The 19,101-nt window shown below is 40.8% G+C and overlaps 1 protein-coding gene across 5 annotated transcripts in view; it reads right to left on the bottom strand.

Annotated features, from left to right (window-relative positions):
• The window catches only part of SMARCAL1 (SWI/SNF related, matrix associated, actin dependent regulator of chromatin, subfamily a like 1), a 40,308-nt gene that overhangs the window by 4,061 nt on the left and 17,146 nt on the right, over positions 1 to 19,101 (bottom strand). For 4 of the 5 annotated variants that reach the window (XM_064451304.1, XM_064451307.1, XM_064451305.1 and 1 more), the window contains exons 9-13: positions 18,730 to 18,795; positions 10,608 to 10,748; positions 4,777 to 4,995; positions 3,898 to 3,968; positions 1,577 to 1,679 (exon numbers count right to left, since the gene is read on the bottom strand). In XM_064451304.1, coding sequence (XP_064307374.1) covers positions 1,577 to 1,679; positions 3,898 to 3,968; positions 4,777 to 4,995; positions 10,608 to 10,748; positions 18,730 to 18,795 — 600 coding nt within the window. The remainder of the gene's footprint in view (positions 1 to 1,576; positions 1,680 to 3,897; positions 3,969 to 4,776; positions 4,996 to 10,607; positions 10,749 to 18,729; positions 18,796 to 19,101) is intronic. The other variant, XR_010372981.1, reaches the window with a different exon arrangement.

Raw genomic sequence — 19,101 nt, 5'->3', positions numbered from 1 at the left:
AACGGTTGTATTTTTAAGACCTTTCCTCATCTTTAAGGCAGAAGCACTGTAGCTCAGCATGTAACATACCTCCCCTCTGTTCACAATGCATGACTTGCTCCTATGTCCACCGCTCTCTCACCAGTCCCGAGCAACATGAAGAACAGCTGGTAATTCAGGTACAGTGGAAAGGCAACTGGCTTAATATGAAGCTGAAAACTGTCTGTGTGCTGATGTTACAGCTGCTACAACCTCCCCAACCTCCCTAAGTCTTCCTCTGTTTGCGATGGGAGGAGATGGGATCCTACACATCTCAGTTGCCCTGTGGTAGGCTCAGGATAGGCATGACAGACTTGGGTGATTCAGGCTGTCCTGGTTTCAGCTGGGATAGAGTTCATTTTCTTTCTAGTAGCTGGTATATTGTTGCGTTTTGGATTTAGTATGAGAATAATGTTGATAACAGACCGATGTTTTAGTTGTTGCTAAGCAGTGCTTATACTAGTCAAGGACTTTTCTGGCCTCCCATGCTCTGCCAGGTGCACAAGAAGCTGGGAGGGGGCACAGCTGGGACAGCTGATCCACACTGGCCAAAGGGATATTCCATATCATATGACATCATGCTCAGTATATTAACTGGGGGGACTTGGTTGGGGACGGGGGCAGGGACCGCTGCTCAGGGAGTGGTGGGGTGTTGGTCAGCAGGTGGTGAGTGGTTGTATCACTTCTCCCCCACCCAGGGTTTCGCTTCTCTCTCTTATTGTTTTCCTTTTCATTACAATATTATTATTATTATTAGTTATTTTAATTATTAAACTGTTCTTATCTCAATGCACAAGTTTTCTTACTTCTGCCCTCCTGATTCTCTCCCCCATCCCACCAGGGTGGGGGAGTGAGTGAGCAGCTGTGTGGTGCTTAACTGCTGGCTGGGATTAAACAACAACACAAGGACATAACTCTTCAGCGTCCAACCTTCTTGCTCTACAGGAGGATGCCACCACAAAGGCAGCAAAGTCACCACTGCCACTGTGGTTTATAGTTTGGAACATTAACTTGAACCATCCTTCACACTGCCCCAGCATGACCCAGAACTCTTTCAGGGCATCCATGGAAGTCTCTCACGAATAATTAACAGAACACTTTTGAATTCAGAAATGTGACTGGCAGGTCTATCAAGTCTCCCTACAGTATCCCAGTTCAAAAATATAAGAGCACCACCCAGATAAAGGAAGGCAGCCACAGCTGGATTTGGGTTGTTGCATTCTCCCCTCTCTGAGGAAAGCCTGGATGACAAAGCAGAGATGGCCACACATGGTAACACTCCTCCAAGAATTCACAAGGTCCAGAGCAGACGATGGAGATTAAAGAGCATTAAATACAACAAAAGCCATTTAGCTAATACAAAGTGCATCCTTTGCAGGGTGAGTCATTCACCCTGACAACTCAGCTGCCTCATGAAGGGCACATTCAGGAGCACAGCAAGTAGACATTATCTCTGCCACTAACTTTCATAAACTATCTGACCGGCCGTAACTCTGGGGAGCTCTTGTTCTGAAGCTGGAATAGCGATAAAGTTAAGACAACTCAGTCAATTACTTACTTTCTTCTCCAGCTCTGCAACTATTGCATCCAGCACTACCTTGTGATGAGCAAACACCAGGAATTTATGATTCCCACTTTCCAGTAACTCCAGGATGTATTCTCTACATGAAAAAGGAAAAAAATTAAAAAACCCCAGAACTCTGTAAATTACGTGCTGAGAGAATACAGGCTTTGCTCACAACAGATTTTAAAGATACTGCTCATCTGTCAACAGAAACTAAGAAATAGGCTAGCATTAAAAAGTTGCTATAAAACGCAAGTAGCAAGTCTCCTACAGATTAAAAAAAAGGCACTGCAGGAAAATCCACTCATTTGTCTTCACCACAGCTGGACAGCTGCCTACGTTTATACTTGTGTATCACTGAGAATCAGTTTATTATATCCTACTCGAAACGACATCCCAAACCAATCAACTGGAAGTCATCTATACTTATTTGGCAATCTCATTCACCCTTCTGTTTTTCTAACTTTTGCACAATCACAATCCACTAAGATAACATGTATACAGTTATCCTTTCTATGTTAACTTAGGATTGCTTTTACTTTGGAAGAAAAGGTCTCTAAATGCATGGATCAGAATACCCTAGAAGTAGATTGTCTTGCAAGGGTTCACATTGACAATTTACTACAGCTTAACAACCTAAATATATCAGCTATTTCTAGAAATCATCCAAATACATATAGGCTAATGACCAATGAAAGGTAACAAGACTCCTTTTAAACGCAGTTAAACGGTGTTAATTAAATGGAAACATCTGGCTTTTGCCATGGACTAATAAGCAGAGCTACAGAACCCATTTCTGTGTAGTAACTTGTGATATAGTCAGGTCAACTGTAGCCTGAAAAACACCTATAAGCCTAAAATTTGTAACTAAGGATAGGAACAGCCATCAGAACAGATGATACAAATGTCATCTTTTCTTTGGAATAGCGAAGTTGTTGCAAAGATCAGGAATACCAAAGTTCTTTGCTAAATACAACACAGCTTAGGTCAGCAGCAACTGTCAAAAAACACCAGTGGGATTTCCAGTGCTATATTAAGATGTGTCAGTGCTTTGCAGACAGCTCCCAGGGTTCATGATGTTCACATCCCCATTAAGTGACAATGTCATTTAACATTTAACAAATCTGAGAGGGAAGTGGGATTGATGGATTTTAAAGCATCATTCATTGTAGCAAGCAGATGCCAACACATTACAATTATTTTATATCTCATTCCCATATTCCGTTTCACAAACGGCTAGTCATTTCAATAGAAGCAATGGAAGACACTGTTATCAAGGGTGAGACATGGGAGATGCTGATGATCATAGGAGAGTACCATTAGCTAGATAGTACTGTACCTTAGCAGCATATAGTAAGTGGTATTTTAAATGCTACTAAACTCCAGAAAAAAAAATTAACTAGTTCCTACCAGAAAGTCAAGCAAACAGCACTTCATGGTTTTATATTCAGTTCACACTTGCAACTCAAGTAAAGGGAAGAAATTCTTCTAACTGTTCACTAACTTAAAAGGAAGAAACTCTTCTACAGAAACAAATGCTGGGACTCTGAAGTGCAGTTCTGTGCCAAACACACAAATTCTGCAGCAAGGTCTGAGGCTGTGAAATCGCATGGTCCACATCAGCTGGTCGTTACATTAGAGGACTGTGGAAAAGTAAACTGTTCTCATGTTATTAGCACACTTTTATTAAGAAGTCATGCTGTATGACCTAGAGCAACTCCCTTGCAGTCCCAGCAGAAAGGCTAAGGATGAAAGGGCACAGAAAGTCACAGAAGGAAATGATTCCTAAGGAAGACACAGTTAAAAGCACACCTATGATAGAAAACTTTTGCTACTGAGGTCCTCTGTGAGCTCTGTGGAAGAGCCAAGAACTTCAGTAGGGCCTGTGACACCCACAGAGCATGTTACAACTAAAGCTCAGTCCATCTCATAAGCTTTTTGGCTCAGGGTTCCTGCTGCAGGACAACTGCAGTGTTTGTTTTCTCATATTCTGTTGATACTTTTAGTTTCATTACTGCCCCCCTCCTTAAACTGAAATAGGGTCTGGACCTTGACCCAAGTCCCAAACACCAAGTGATTTTAGATGGTTCAAATGACAGTTTAGATCCATATTTGGAATGAAATCAGACAACCTAGCCTAGGAACTCCAAGAGAAGAAAAAGTTTAGTGCACTGTAATTAAAATCAATTTTTTTGGAGATGGCTTGAGGCTATGCTTCATGTCCCTGCACTGTTATCTCTAAAGCACTGTTTTCCTGTTCTCAGCGGGAAAACATATTTTACTAAGCAAGAATGAAGCAATGACATGCAGCTTACACAACTGAGTGGATTTTAGCTTCAGCTGTTCTGCTGTAGAAGAGGAGAAGAGCTGTTTTCTCTTGTTGTTTCTGCAGAGAGAAAGATAAATAAATGTGAGTCTCCGAAATGCCTTTTCTCTGTCTCGCTTACAGATCTGGGATGACTGCTGCTGCCAATAAACGCTTTGCTAGGAAAAAAATCAGCCTAAAACTGCACAACAGAAGGGGGTTGGAAGGGGAAGTCTCCTACTCGCCACTGGGTATGGCAGATACTCACACAATCCTAATTTCTGACACCTCCCTTCCTATCTCCTACTCAACTCCTACAAGTTGGATGACAAGCATATCACAAATGTAGTTTGGGTTGAGAAAGCATTTCCCAAGTAAAATTGCAAGGAAAAACTCCTAAGTTCTTACAGAACTGTATTAGCAACCTAGGAGCCTAGAACATGCATTTGCCATTCATACAACAAACAAAAAAAGCAAAAATACACTTTTCATATTTTTGGCTCCTGCTGTGTTTACAACACAGCTTCAACAAGGCTGTGTTTGTAGGGTGAATAGGATTACAAGGCAAGACAGAAGAGTAAGTACAGAGGCAGGAGGTATGAAAGACAATTAGAAGGGACTAATGAGAGAGGAAAAAAGAGAGAGGAAATGGTATTTCACACAAACAGACAAAGCGGACTACATAAATCAAAAGGAAAAAAAGCTGAGCTGTTAGGATTCCATTGTACATTCATTTAAAACTGTGCCTTCAACAGCCTTCCACTGTGCCTTCACATGAGGCGTGGCTCTGTCCTTCCTTGGAACTCAGGGTACTGCTTTTCCACTGATGATTTTAAATAAAGGTGCCTGAAATACCAATGATTCATCATGAAAATACTTTCTGACTTACACTTCCATATCCTTTGGCCATATTCTCTGCCTCAGCTGCCAAGACAGCTTTGGTCTTTGCACTAATGCCTTCAGGAGCCACCACAACCATTTTGCGTTGCTTTGCTGGGAGCTGGGAAAGCACATCTGATTTCAGACGTCGGATCATGATGGACTCTTCTAGCAAAATTTTCAGTTCAGTTAAGTTGGATGATCGAGAGTAGTCCCAACCCCATGGCATCTGCAAAAGATCAAAGCAGTTATCAGTGTCAGACTTACAAGAGACTGACTGTTCTGGTCTGCAGGCGATCCAGGAGTAGAATAAACTTCCAGGGAAACTGGACAAGGCAAGAACTTAATGGTTAGTAGACAAAGATGGCAGTAAGATAAAAGTGTACAAACTAATCCACCCAACATGAGAAGGTTACTTATAAACCTCCTTTTTCCCTATCCTCAAGTGCTCCAGGAGGTGCAAGGAAGAGGACTACTCTGAACACTAGGGATCCTTACCACAGTACTGTGCCCTGGCATTCATCCTCACACAGCAAGGTGTTTCAGCTCTCCACTTGCAACTTTGGGCAGGCTGTCAGAACTCACTGCAGTTCTGTACACAAACATTTACCTCAGCTTTAAGCAGAGAGAGAGACACAGAAATCTTCCCTAACAGCATGAGGACAAACATCCTTAACCCAAATGCTTTCACAGAGATGTTACACTTGTCTGACATGCCTAGTAAATGCTAGGTCAAAATTGCCTGCTCTGCAGCAAGAGACTGTGACTTGTCTCTTGATCTGCTTCCTGACATACTCTGTTTCTGCCATTACCATGTTTGGCTCAGACTCAAGCAAACCATAAATAAATTGTGGCCCAAAATACATCACTCCAAGCATTGTCTCTTTAAAGTATCATCACTTCAAAGCTCCACTGAAAAAACCCTTCATTTACTTCTCCTTGAAGCACTTGCCTCTGAACCTGCCCTATGCTCCAAGATCCTGTGTGCAGACAACATATCTGTTCAGTTAATCTCAGCTCATCACTGCTCTAACTAGTAACCCCACAGCCTATCATTTGTCCTCTGGGAAAGAACAACTAAGCTGACAAAGAGTGGCCTCAGAATTGCTACATTCCCCAAAAGAAACAACTTTAAACAACTTTCTTTTGGACAGGAGACCAATAAGGTTTTTATGCTGATTTAAAAGATAAAGAGACACCTTTCTTCTGAAGTTTCACAAGTAAGTAGAGGAAACACAGACACAGTAATACTGAAAACCAAGAGGTGCAAAAGAATCTCCCTCACAGCTCTAATTACAAGTCTTACTGGCAGTGTCACAAAAAAAAGCCCCAGAACAAACAAAAACCCTACATATGTATACCAACACCCTCCTGAACTGCAGATAATGGCAGATGTGAGGAGCCTTAGCACCAACCCATTTGATCTGCTGCTCTTTTCTCATTGTGCCACGTTAATTGCTAAAATAGATCTAACCTTAAAAATCCATATTTCTTTCATTTCCTTCCCCAAGAGAAACATGCTGCAACACAGAACCGGAAATAAAACAGGAAAAAGCTCCGGAGTATTCACTGCATCCTCCAGTGAGTGCACGAGACAAAAAGTAGATCATACCAGCCATGAGGTTAGTCATGTTAGTGACTGTTTTTAAGGGATGGTGCTTTGACAGAACAGGGATGAGAACATGCTACGAGACAGAAAGAAGAGGAATCAAACATCTCATAGGCAATTAAGACCTCTCCAATATTTGGAAGTAAGCATTCCTACTTTGGATTGAGGCATAACAGGGCAATCTACAATTCTATTGCTATGTTGTAGTGATGTGAACCATTAACTGACTTCAGATTCTGGCACCTATGGCCACCATTAAAACTCATTTGACTTAATGTACATAATTATCTACCAACCAATCAGTTGGTAGATAAACCAACTGATTATCTATAGTTGGTTCATTAAAGCAGGAAACAATTAAAAACCTAGATACGTAGCCAGTCTGGGTCCTGTAGAGTTAGAACTTTGGCTCTGTCAGTAGCACACTGGTATACAGCTAGACATAATAAGCCCACCTGGATCTAAGTCGAGCCCTCAAAAAGCCAAGATGGGTATTACTGCTCTGCTTCCCTGAAACCAGGAGTGTAGTACAGATACATCCCTCAGGTCCATGAAAGGCTGGCTCAAGTCTAGCTTGGTTTATTAGCTTTAGGCATGCTGCATGAAAGCTGACAGTGCCAAGCCCCGTCTTTGTGCCCCCTTTCTGCACTTCTTTGGGGTCTATGGACCCAGCAGAGCAGAGGTACAGAACCAAGAAGGACCCCCTATGTGCTGTGCCCAGCCTCATAAGCCCCCTGCCCACACTGCTCAGAGAGCTGGTAGCTAAGTAGTGGGGATCAACACTGACTAGGCTGCAGAGCCAGAGCTGCTACAGACCCTGGACACTCTCCTAAGGATACTCCATGCAGCCAATGTTTTTGCGCTTTCTACTTCCATAGCAGGCAAGTGATATATATGTTTCACGTCCATGTAGCACAATTCATTTCAGAAGAGTATGAACAAGGCGCAGAGCCAATATACTATCTACCGACACATTAAAAACCATATACAGGCAGAATCCCTACGGTATGTTCCGATTACTGTATTTCTTTTATGGTGACTGTTGCTGGAACTATTTGCGAACAAGGAAATATGCTAGTTCTGTGCTGCAGGTAGCTAGTGATAAAAAGATGATTATTTTTGGAATTATTAAAATATAGTTTAGTATACTTTATTGTGGGAAAGAAGAGAGAAAAGAGAGGGACATTTATTTTGCCAAAATACACATCTGGCTTTGATCCATAACATTTCAGAACATCCAACTGTGATTTTCTTACCAAAGCGTTACAGCATCTTACATGAGTCAGTAAACTTATTACAGTGTTAGCAGAACCTGCCAAACTCTTAAAAATTCAGAGCATGTGCTCAGATAGAAATTATTTAATATTTGCCAACATCACCCACTTTGAAAAATGAATTCACAGCATGTATTTTGGGAAACAGACCTGAGATATTTTGTAAATAAGCAGGTGACATTTCACTTGCTGCATTTTCAAGACTACAGATGCTGGGAGGTTGAATTACAAAATGATAAACTTTTATTTTATATCTTTTCTAATAACATCTGCCAGATATTTGCAATTTTCTGTCATAAAATCTATTATCTTCAAACAGAAAATTGTCAGGTTTTAGTTTGAAATTCAGTGTTTCAGGTTTACCAATTTTTCTTTAATTGTATAATGCAAACAGATTTATTATTAATACCAAAACATTTTTGCATAGCACCTTTCATCCTGACAGATTTCCAAAACCCTTGCAAAACCTCTCTGGTTCTGTGCAATTCCATCCCCACTTATAATGTTGCCACTTTCAAGATAGAAAGAAGACCTTATTTAAGTAACAACAGTGAAAGTACCACAGTTCTTCAGAGAGGATATAACTGCTAACACAATCTCAGGTTAGAGCTGCAAAAAGGAACATGAGGAACACACTACAGTGTACTACAGTAGTAGTATAGTAGTATACTACAGTAGTAGTATAGTGTAGTGTACTACGCTACACACTACACAACTACAATCATCAAAGCACCTTTTAATTTACTCGTGTGGATCTATGGCAACCCAATATTCCGCAGTCCCATTTTTTTTCCTCTAATACTATCTACATCTCTTCATTTCCAGCAGCCCCACTTCTCTAAATAACCAAATTCTGTCTAGGTCCACTCTATCATTTACTGACATCAACTGTAGCAAAATGTCCCAGGCAAGCACTGAGAAGACCAGTAATGTTCAACTGTCTAGTAGCGGCAGGTCAAATAGGAAACAAAATTGTACTAGAAACCCTGTAGAGGTTTTGAAGGGAAGCTGATCCAGACTGTGACCTCCATGCTGAATTTCATTGTAGACTGAAAACTCATTTACTCAGAATACACTGTTACAACCTGGATCGTGCAAAACAATTTTATTTCTTTTATCCAGTTCAACATCTTACCTGAGGTCCATATGCCTTGTAATTGAAGCAACAGCTAGTCATGCAGAACTTTACCCTCAAAGGGTTTATGAAACTCCAAACCGATTTAGACTCACATGTTGCAATTCAACTTTCCTTTTTACTGCAGAAAACCATCAAGATTAAACTGTATCTCTTCATTTCCCTCTAGGAAGCATTCTGGACGCTGCTCAGACAGGAATCTTTCAACAAAGATAATAAAGCTCAGCAGAAGACATGGCCCTCTCCCTCCATATGATTGCTACTATGGAAGGAGAAACATTAAGTTTATCCTCTGTCAGAAAAGCAGTGCTTTGCTAACATGAATCCTGTCACCTTCCAGCTCAAGTGCTGTATCTGTGATTTCGCCTGCTAAATGGCTTTACTTTAATCAATGGCATCAGCATAGGAGCCAATGAATTGCTCATCTTGCACATTTGGACATACGTAGAACAGCACTACACTAGCTATAAAAGTAAAAGTGTGCATTCAGATCTAGGAAAAAGGGGACTTGAGACTTGTACGAGACTGCAGTATGAATCCTCTGGATGGAAGCCTGGCATATGTATGTATACCCCAAAAAGAGAAAAGAAAACAAACACAAAAGCCCTACAAATAGCTATAACTATTTTTACGGCATACACTGACCATACTTCATTTGTAAGTATTTTTGAGCACCAAAATGGTCGCTTGGTGTTTCCAACCACTCTGCTGGAAGTTATTGCCCAGCCTTACAGAAAATGAGGCACAATAAGTGAAATGGATTGCTCAAGAACAAAGAAGAGCGAGCAGCTTGATGCACTACAGGTCCATGCTCACACTGCCAAACCATTCTGTGCCACAGGCAAACAGCTACATGCTTGTCCTGGAGGAACTGGAGGGAGAGCCAGATTAGAGGGCTCTTGTTCCAAATCAGAATTTAGGGGAACTTTGGTTCCCCTTTTTGTGCCTATGCAACCAACACAGAAGATCCTAGAGCCTCCTTGTACAACATGCAGCAGCAAGCGCTCTTCTCCTAGCAGTGTGTTTTCCAACAATCACAGCAGCCCTAGAGATGGCAAATCCAAGCACAGCTGAGTTGCCCATACATTGAGAACAAGGCAGACACCTGCCATCATGGCTACAAATGCTGGCTTCCTGCAAAGACAAGATCTTGCAGTGGTTGGACTCAATGACTCTGCTGAACCCACTGCTGAGCAGCTGGCAAAGTTAAGAGAAGTTAATTTGTTTTCAAGACATGATGAGGACCATATCCATTTCCTGACTTAGAAGAGGGTGGAATGCAAAGGTGGACTATAAGTCTTAATTTTTATTTTTTTTTTTACTTACCTGGAGGTATAAAATCCAAAGTGCCAAGCAACAGAAGCCTTACTTTGCTAAACAGTCACTAAAGCAGACTAGAAACTAGGTTGTTTTGTTTGGGGTTTTTTTTTGTTATTGTTGTTGTTGCTGTTTTATAATCAATTAGCCCAAACCTGCAGCTGTTTAAAGGTCCCAGAGTTACTCTGTCCATTTAAAACACTGTGGGGGCAAGTTCTTATTAGAATAGGATCCTTTCCCCATCTATGGCGCTTTTTTTGTTTTAAGCTTTTTATTTCTATGGCTTTCAGGGCAGATTTTGACAAGAAGCATTACTACCTCCATATCTCAGGACACTGCAGCACCTAGAGCTTTTCAGGTTGAGAGCTTTCAAAATGACACTCTGGAATAAGACATTCTCAAAAAAAGATGTAACATCAGACAGAAAGAAAGAAAGAAAAAAGCCTCCCCATTTTGAAAAAAAAAAAAAGCAGAGTCCCAATCTGCCACTTCCCCCACTGAAGTACCTTCCTGGCATCACAGTAGCGTAGCCCAAAGGAGTGGAACTGCGGGAAGAAGGCTGGCTGGACAGCCATGATCTGTGTGTAGAGCTCTGCAGGCCGTGACATGGCAGGCGTTCCTGAAAGCAAGATCACTCTCCTGGCAGCCTGGGAAAGCAAAATGGAGCATCATTATCATACAGCTTACAATATGATCAGAACCTGCTAAGAAGTCATCTCCAGTCCTGAAAGAAAATCCCAGAGCCATTGTCCAAGCACCCTAAATTGAAGAGTACTTCACCTTCCACAGACACTTTCAGCCTTCACTGCCTGAAGACACTCAAGGACAGTGCTTAGAACTTCTAGGAAGCAGGACAAACCATATTGTTTCTTATTCATCATCTGCATGCTGTAAGGAAAGGGGACATCAATTTTTATGACAGTACTTTCTGAGCTGGCATTTACCCACTAGACACATTAATATCTTATGCCTGGCTCAACACTTCATTTGGCATCAGATGTCACAGGAAACTGACACACCCCCTCAGGTACATCCTCACCTCCAAAATAAATTCTCTTGTAATAAACCTGCCACAGCAAGCCATAAACAGACTGTCTTCCTCACAAAAGCAGAAGAGATCAAGGGAAGCAGGATTTTTCTCTTACTTTTTGTTCAAGTTTTTAAATTTTACCAGCAAGGAGAGAAACGTGAAACTGCCTGAAGCAGGACCCGAAGATGCCCACCTCACAGCCATAGTGAGTCTGGATGCCAGAACATGAGTTAATAAATACAAAACATGTAAGAAGATTGTAAAGCATGTATTGTAGGGGAGACAGGAAGGAGGTGGGGTGGAAAACCTGTATCTAAAGTAGGTGCTCCTAAAAACTGGGAAAAAAATTTACCGCATAGACATAAAAGCCTCCAAGAGTCATTTCTACCCTCATACCTCCATTATTATCTAATTCTATTATTAGATAAGAGCTATGAATTTCTACTGCTGTAAATTCACATATAGTAGTTAAATTACAAATGCCTTGTAATTTCCTGCATGGTTTAATGCAGGTTCATTAAAATAACAGAGATTCTTGAGTGACATCTGTACCAACAGCTCATTCACATTTAAATGAAAAAGAAAATGAAATTCTTTTATCATTTCACTGAGATCTACCAGTCACCCAAATCTATTCAGCTGATTCATCCACTCGCCAGCCAAATCTGGTAGAAAAAAAGAGTTCACAGATTAGCTACCGGAAATTAATTTCAGGACTCTATCAGATATTTATATATAGGTTGTAATCAAGGTGGGACTTGCCTTCCCTATTAAACAGATCAGAAGGAAATGTGATCACCATCAGGATCACACAATTCCCATAAAAATGTAAAAAAGCAGGATATTTGTTGAACTAAATAAGAGGCGGGGTCAAACCTTCTGACATGTTGGAAGGTGAGAGTTAGTTCGCACAAGACAGAGGTGCCTATGCTACTCAAAACAGGGAGGAGTCACAGAGGCGAAAGGTATCAGATTCCATGAGGAAGCAATGTGATAAAGCAGAAATTAGGTCAGTTTTTAAAATTAAGTTAACAGTGGAGGACAACTGACAGAACCTAGACAATATCTGATACACTGCAGAAGCCTTTGAGGAATGAACAAACACCACCCTGAGAAATCTGCTGAAATGCAAGACAAGCCAGTCCCACATGTGCAAGAAACCTCCAAATTGAACTTCTTCCTCCTGGATGAACAGAAGGCCACTGCTAGGAAAAAGACAACATGGAGGTCAGGCAATTACAGACAGTTCATTTCAAATAACTCTGGATCAAGCTAAAGCAAGAAAAGTTCACTCAAAACAGACCAGGGACATATTAAATGCAACATAAACCCAACTGCGTTGTAAGTTTTTATGCCATTCTCAAGACTCCTCCTGTTTGGAGGGCGCTCCCCAGAAGCTACATGAGATGAGGCTGGAACACTAATTCCCCAGTAGTCAAAACAATTAATCAGGCTCCTTCCCCAATCCCTAAATAGGTATCAAAACAGAGAACGATGAAGTTACAGGTTATCTGAATTCTGAATTTGTCCAGCTGCTGCTTTGCTGTGCGCAACTTAATTTTGACCAGATAGGGTATCTAACCACTGCAAGCACTTACCAAAGGCTGCGATACATCATCTGTAATTAACCATTTTAAACAAATCGAGAAGTAAAAAAACAATGACAAAACACCCAAATCAAACCAAAAACACAACCCAACAAAAAACCCAAAAGATATTATCTCCGCAAGAGCTGTGAAGAACTTGAAGAAATTAAGTCCAGAAAATTGCGTGGAACATAGGTGGTCTAACTCATTATCCCAAGGGTCCCTGTCAGTTTTAAAATCCATGAGAGAATGAGCCCAAGAGAGAAAAGAAGGAAAAACAAAAATGCTGGGAAGACAAGTTTCCAAGTGTTGAAAGCTTACTTAAATTCTGGATGAAAGAAATGGCTTTGATTCACATGTCTTTTTCTAGTGGCAACTCATTTTGAATAGATGCCAATAAAGATTTGCTCCTGCAGAGAAGTCTCTACTGATCACCGCTTAATTCTTGTTTCCTGCTGAACCTTCTATGCTGTCAAGAGTGAGAGCTTACTCTCTTTCTTCTCAGGTCTATAAGAAAAACATGGAACAGCAGTGCAGAAAAGATTGCGGTGACCAGCAAGGACTTCCTAGCAAAACCAAATCTGTAATCAATTGGTATGTATTTCCACATAGGAGAACTAACATTAGCTGCTCATTAGCATTTAAGCATGAAGTTTAATCTTCCCCTCCTCTCTCTGGTGTCCTTGTGACTGTTCTTACAGCTACTTTCGAGATTGCTTAAGGGAACTCTGACAATGACTTGACTAGTGGAGACCTGGTCTATAGCCCTTATTTACTAAGCAATATAAGACAACTGTGGCTTTGTAGCATTACGCTTGCACACAAAACACAAGAGCAAGAATTAATTCCGCTGCTGTGACAACATTCACGAAAGCCACTTTTGAAAGTCAAAGAACAGTTTATGAAATGGTAACCCCCGACACCACTTACTTTAGAGGTCAAAATGCAGCACCTAACTGATTCGAAGGGGAGTAGGTGAGGAGGGGGATGTATGCCACAAAGAAATAACTGAACATGCAAAGAGCCTCATTAACATACAATGACTGTCTCGGTGTTAAATGAATTTCACAGCATGAGCTCTGCCATATGCTAACAGACTAACACTTTTAAAAATAAGTGTGGCTGGTTCTGGCTGTACAATTACTTGTATCCCCTGTTTTTGCCTACTCTCTCATTTTGAATGGCTTAGCACAACAATAGCTTATCCTGTGGAATGAAAAAACTGAGAGTGGCCAAAGAGATAATCACCTGATGAAATAGAAGATTTGATAAAGAGAAAGGGTTGCAGCTGTTTTGAGGAGTCTGTTTCTGTACTTGGGTAAGATAGACAGGGCTCTGCATTTCATAAGATGATTCTACAGTGGTTATTCAAAAAAATATAAATGCTTTTCCCTATTCTTAAGTTACATCTAGACAAAGAATGTCTGTCAAATGGTGACAATCAGCTATGACTGCAGTAAATTACACTACCTCCCTATTTCAAGGAAGGGAAATTGGAAGGTAAGAGCAGATCTGAACATGTAGCCTTGAGGGCCCACAGCTTCTCCAATTTCAAGATGAAGTTCCTTCTCTCAGAAGGTGACAAGCAAGGCTTGTTTATCCAATCCATATGGATTTGTAATGCCTATAGACAACTGTTTTTTATTTCCCACTGGAAAGAGATTTTTGTGTTCACTCACCTACCTTCAGCATTGACCTATTTCCCTCTATTATTTTTAAGCATCTCTTTAATAAAACAAGCAGAAAGAGTATTAGATTTCAGCCACATAATGTATTTGGACTTCCATAATAGAAACAAAGACCTTTAACCCTGCAAACACCAGGACGTGCATCATGCTATTAACCTGAACAGCAGCTCAATAGGAACAATCACATTAGAAATATTACCCAAATGTTGTGGAACAAAGCCCATAGGGAGCACAACAGGAATAAGATCATTTTACGCCACTGGAATCTTTGATTAGATACTACTTTTTATTTCTCAGTTTCTAACCCAGTTCTTCAATAAAAACTTACTGTCGTGCTCCCAAAAAACTCATCCATGTTCCACTGGGACTCTGCCCAGTTTCCACTGCCTTGCAATACCCCATGCAATTACAGAAGAACAGAGACCAAACAGCACTTTGGCTGGTCAAAGGATGCAGAATCCTTTTCAGTCCAGTCCCCAAGAGATCCCACCACATATCAGTGAAAAACTTCCATTTTCTTGTTTCTTCTTCATCTACACCCCTGGGGCTTTGCTGTTTTATGGATATTGGTAGCATGTATACTCCCTTTCCTACACTGATGTGTCTGTACCAGTCTAATCTTGGAAGGAAAAACAAAATGCTTACAAAAAGCATAACACCATGACACTTTCTATCTCTGAGGGAGGCAGATGCAGGGCAGAGGCAAAGGGAACAACCAGTACTGTCAGTACACCCAGGAGAACTTAGTCCCAATAAGGAGACTAATGAAAACAGCAACTTGTCAAGTATGTCTTATTACTGACTGCCACAGCTCTGGATTAGGGGCAGGGACAAGCCAGGCCTGACAACGGTGACTCAACCAAAACCCAACTGTATGAGGCTATTCTCACTTTGATATGCGTGGAAACAAGACAAAAGGACCACTTTGAATACAGGAAATTCTAGCCCTCTTGAGTACCATAAGATATGCTGATGGTGGGGACAGATCTCATGCAGCTGCTGGCAGACTGGTGAAAGCTGGCTGAGCTTGAAAGCAGGATTTCTGCCACATGCTAAAACATCAAAGGACTGTTTTCGACTATAGCTTTCAATCCTTCTGCCTCCATAATTTTGCAGGTACACATACAGACTGTGTACAAACTATGCCACCTGGTTCCATGCACGTGGGTGAAGCATTCTCCCCCTTGCACAAGTCTGCACACTCACAAGTTTGCACACCCACTGGGAACTTGAAAAGAATAAGAAATCTGGCCTAAACGTTTTACTGCTGCTATTTCAGCTCACCCTATCTTACTGTTTGTGTAGTTTTAAGTTACTCTCAAAGTATTGTCCAATAACAATAAATTGGGCACAATGTGTCTATATACTTACTCTAAACTAATAACAACCTGGGGCAAGCTACCAGGTAGCAAGCATGGTCATTGCACACACCCAGCCACTATAAAGTGCACTAAAAAGTCTTTCTGGCCATGCTTCCCACTGTCCCAAGCAAAATTTTCCTAAATCTTTGCCCGGGTAGCAGCTAAGTATGTCACAAAAGACCTGAATACTACACACACCAAATACTGCAGACACACACACAGTTTGTGGTGTTTTTAATATTAAAAAATGTCTAGGAGTTCCCAACTGACAAACTTAGGCCACATGTTTAATACATGTTCCTGCTTGACAATTCCATACCACACTTGCTCCGTGACATATACAAGAGAGCAGGAAAAGATTAATTATTAACAAGCGACTAAAAATTCCACTTCATTTTGAACACTGGTCAATGTCAGATATTAAAACTAAAATGAGGCTTTAAATGCTGCAACCATGGGTTAAATACTCCAGAGGTGGAGATTCAGCTTGGCCATCTAACAAGGCAGGTTCAAAATTAATATCCAAGGTAAGTCATCTTTATTATGAATGTATTGATTTAATCTGATTATTGTTCAGTTCTGTCTAAACACTCCCAACAATTTTTACATTTTACTTATTACCCAAATGGAGAAGTCACAGGAGCAGATTCTATCAAGACAGAATGAATCCATTAAGTATGGCTGGAAGTGACAGAAACATTTCAGGCTCAGAAGCATTTTAACTTACATCTGTCCAGTGTCATTATGGACTCATAAATCTTTGTAGCTCATAAGGACCAAGGATTACATTTCTTAGGTGTTGGGTTTTGGGTTTTTTTTGGGGGGGTGGGGGGTGTTTGTTTGGGGGTTTTTTGTGTTTTGTTTTTTGGGGGGTTTTTTGTGTTTTTTTTCTGTCCCCAAAAGTCAGCTCAAGGCTAAGTTTTCACGCTTTAGGGTTTTGGGAAACTCGTAGGGAATATAAGCAACTATGGCAACTTCAGAAAGTTTGAAGTAGTGTAATGCTAACAACAAAAGTGGCAACATTTAGAAGGTAGACAAGGCACGAGTTGGCTCCAGGGCTCTGGTTATCACACTGGCATGGCTACACACTGTGACCTTAAGGCAGGGACTGAGGTGCTAGAAGCAGTGTACCTATCAAGGGCTTGCCTATGAATACAGCTTTTTAAAATCTCTTCTAAGAGCCCAGTACTGCTCTAATCCCTTTAGCGTAAAGAAGGCAAGAACAAGAATATTATGCTTGGCAGCATGTTTATCAATGCCTCTTATTCAATTCTGAAAGTATCATATGTCAAAGTATCATACTGAAAATACTCCCATTTTTACCCCACTGACTACTTACTATAAAGATGACACAGTATAGTTAAATCCAGTATTCAAGTGATGAAAACTCCTCGTATTTTGGCAGTTCTTTCAAATGTGAAAGTATTGCTGTGATGTGCTGTGCTAGTAGTGACCACAGCATCGCTCACAAGTAGCTGAAGATAAAGCTGCCAAAGGGGCTAGTTTTAGAGCAAACGCCTGTGTTGGAAAAGCAAGGAGGGCAGAAGAGTAGCTATTAACAGCAAATACTCTCTTCAGAAGTTATAGACAGCAAGTAGGAGAATAAAATTTACCTGAATATCTAACATGAAACATCTGGTAATGTATGCTGCTCACAGGTGAGATAATGCATGATATGAACATGAAACTCTTAATGCTTTCAGAAGACTGAAATTCAGTTTCAGAAGCACAAGTTCAAGTCTCTTAAGACTAGTGATGTGACAGCATAAAACTGTAAATTCTCAATGAGTTCATACAGGCAATTAACCTCTGCCTAACAGCTACCATCTTTCACTCTCATATCTTGTAGCCTGCAAATAATTTTGACAAGCTGATCCTTACAAAGCTACAAGTAGGAAAGGATGAGACTGATTTTCGAGCATTTTGCAATGATGTAAATTTGTTATTTTCCACCATTTTCAGACATACAGCCTAATTACTGTACTTCAAACTGCTCATAAAATTGGACCTCCTACTTAGTTTCCAAACATTAAAAGCCTGAAGTGATTTGAAAGGCAAGAGAAGACAAGAGTCAGGCCTTTAAAAAGAACAATTAAGTTATTCAAGGACAAACACCTTCAGCTTGTGAATAAGAATCTTGTGTATAAAAGTTGGTTGCTGTAACGCCACCACAGATAGAGTCTTCTCTTTACACACATTTGCGGATAGCTGCTGAAGAGGAACGGCATTTACCTTGTTCTAATATACAGACTTTGCAGTGTCTAGAAACTACTCGTGACTTTAATCTGCTAGAGGCTACCAGGGAGAGTTTGATTCTTTGATCTCAGGACAACAGGCAGACATTAAAATTTACATTTCTGCTATCACATACTTGAATATTGCCTCCCTTCTGTGGGCCAACTGTCTTGCTAACCTCACATTCTGCCATTTCCTGCTAGTTCTGTACATTTAACCAGCAGGAGTGCTCCTGAAACCCAGGCACACAAATACATTGGAAGCTTGCAGTAACAGAGTAGAGCCCAAAACCAAAGCCAAGGAAGGGACCTACGTAATGTCATTTTGATACACGGCATTGATTTGTCTGCCAAGAAGTAACTGATAATTATTATTTCCATTAAACAAGCTACATTGACACTACTGTATTCTTTCTACTCTCCCTGAACACATTCAGTAAGTTTTCACATTCTCTTTATCCCATCACCATAAAACTCATCAGTGGCAGTACCACAATTAGATCAAGGGAGCTTATGAAGTTCTTTTGTCAGTTCTCACCATCTAACATTTGTACGGAAACAAGTGGCTAAGCCAGACGCAGATTTTGCTCTTGAACCTACAACATTACCTGGATTTCCACTTGTACAACAACAGAATTCAGCTGCTGGCTCCTAAACCTGGGAAATGGAACAACGCTGCTTTTGAAGCCTGGCGTTAGCTGCTGGAGGTTTGGCTCCCAGCATACGCACCTTGAGTAGAGGCATGGCAGCTCGGCACCGTGCAGTTTTTATGTTCTTTAGGAAATGAGATTCATCCTGAAACAAAACAAGCGTGAAAGTGAAGACAGTTCTGATCCATAGTCCAACTGCAGGCTACAGAACAAATTCCCAGTATTGACAGCTATCTAATATTACAAGCCTATCATCCCAGAGGATACTTCAAGCACTGGGATGGTCACATCAAATTCTAAATGAAAAGATAGCATGGAGAGTAACTGGCTTCCTACATTCAAACCCACAGCTGCAAGCAAATGAATAGATATCAAACCTGAAAGCCATGAATCTCAAATGACCGCAAACAAGCGAGCAAAGGGGGCTGGAGAGGGAAGGAGAAAGAGGAAA

This window comes from Phalacrocorax carbo, chromosome 5, assembly GCF_963921805.1.
Source record: "Phalacrocorax carbo chromosome 5, bPhaCar2.1, whole genome shotgun sequence".
NCBI lineage: Eukaryota > Metazoa > Chordata > Aves > Suliformes > Phalacrocoracidae > Phalacrocorax > Phalacrocorax carbo.
This window is presented reverse-complemented; position numbering and strand designations above follow the sequence as displayed.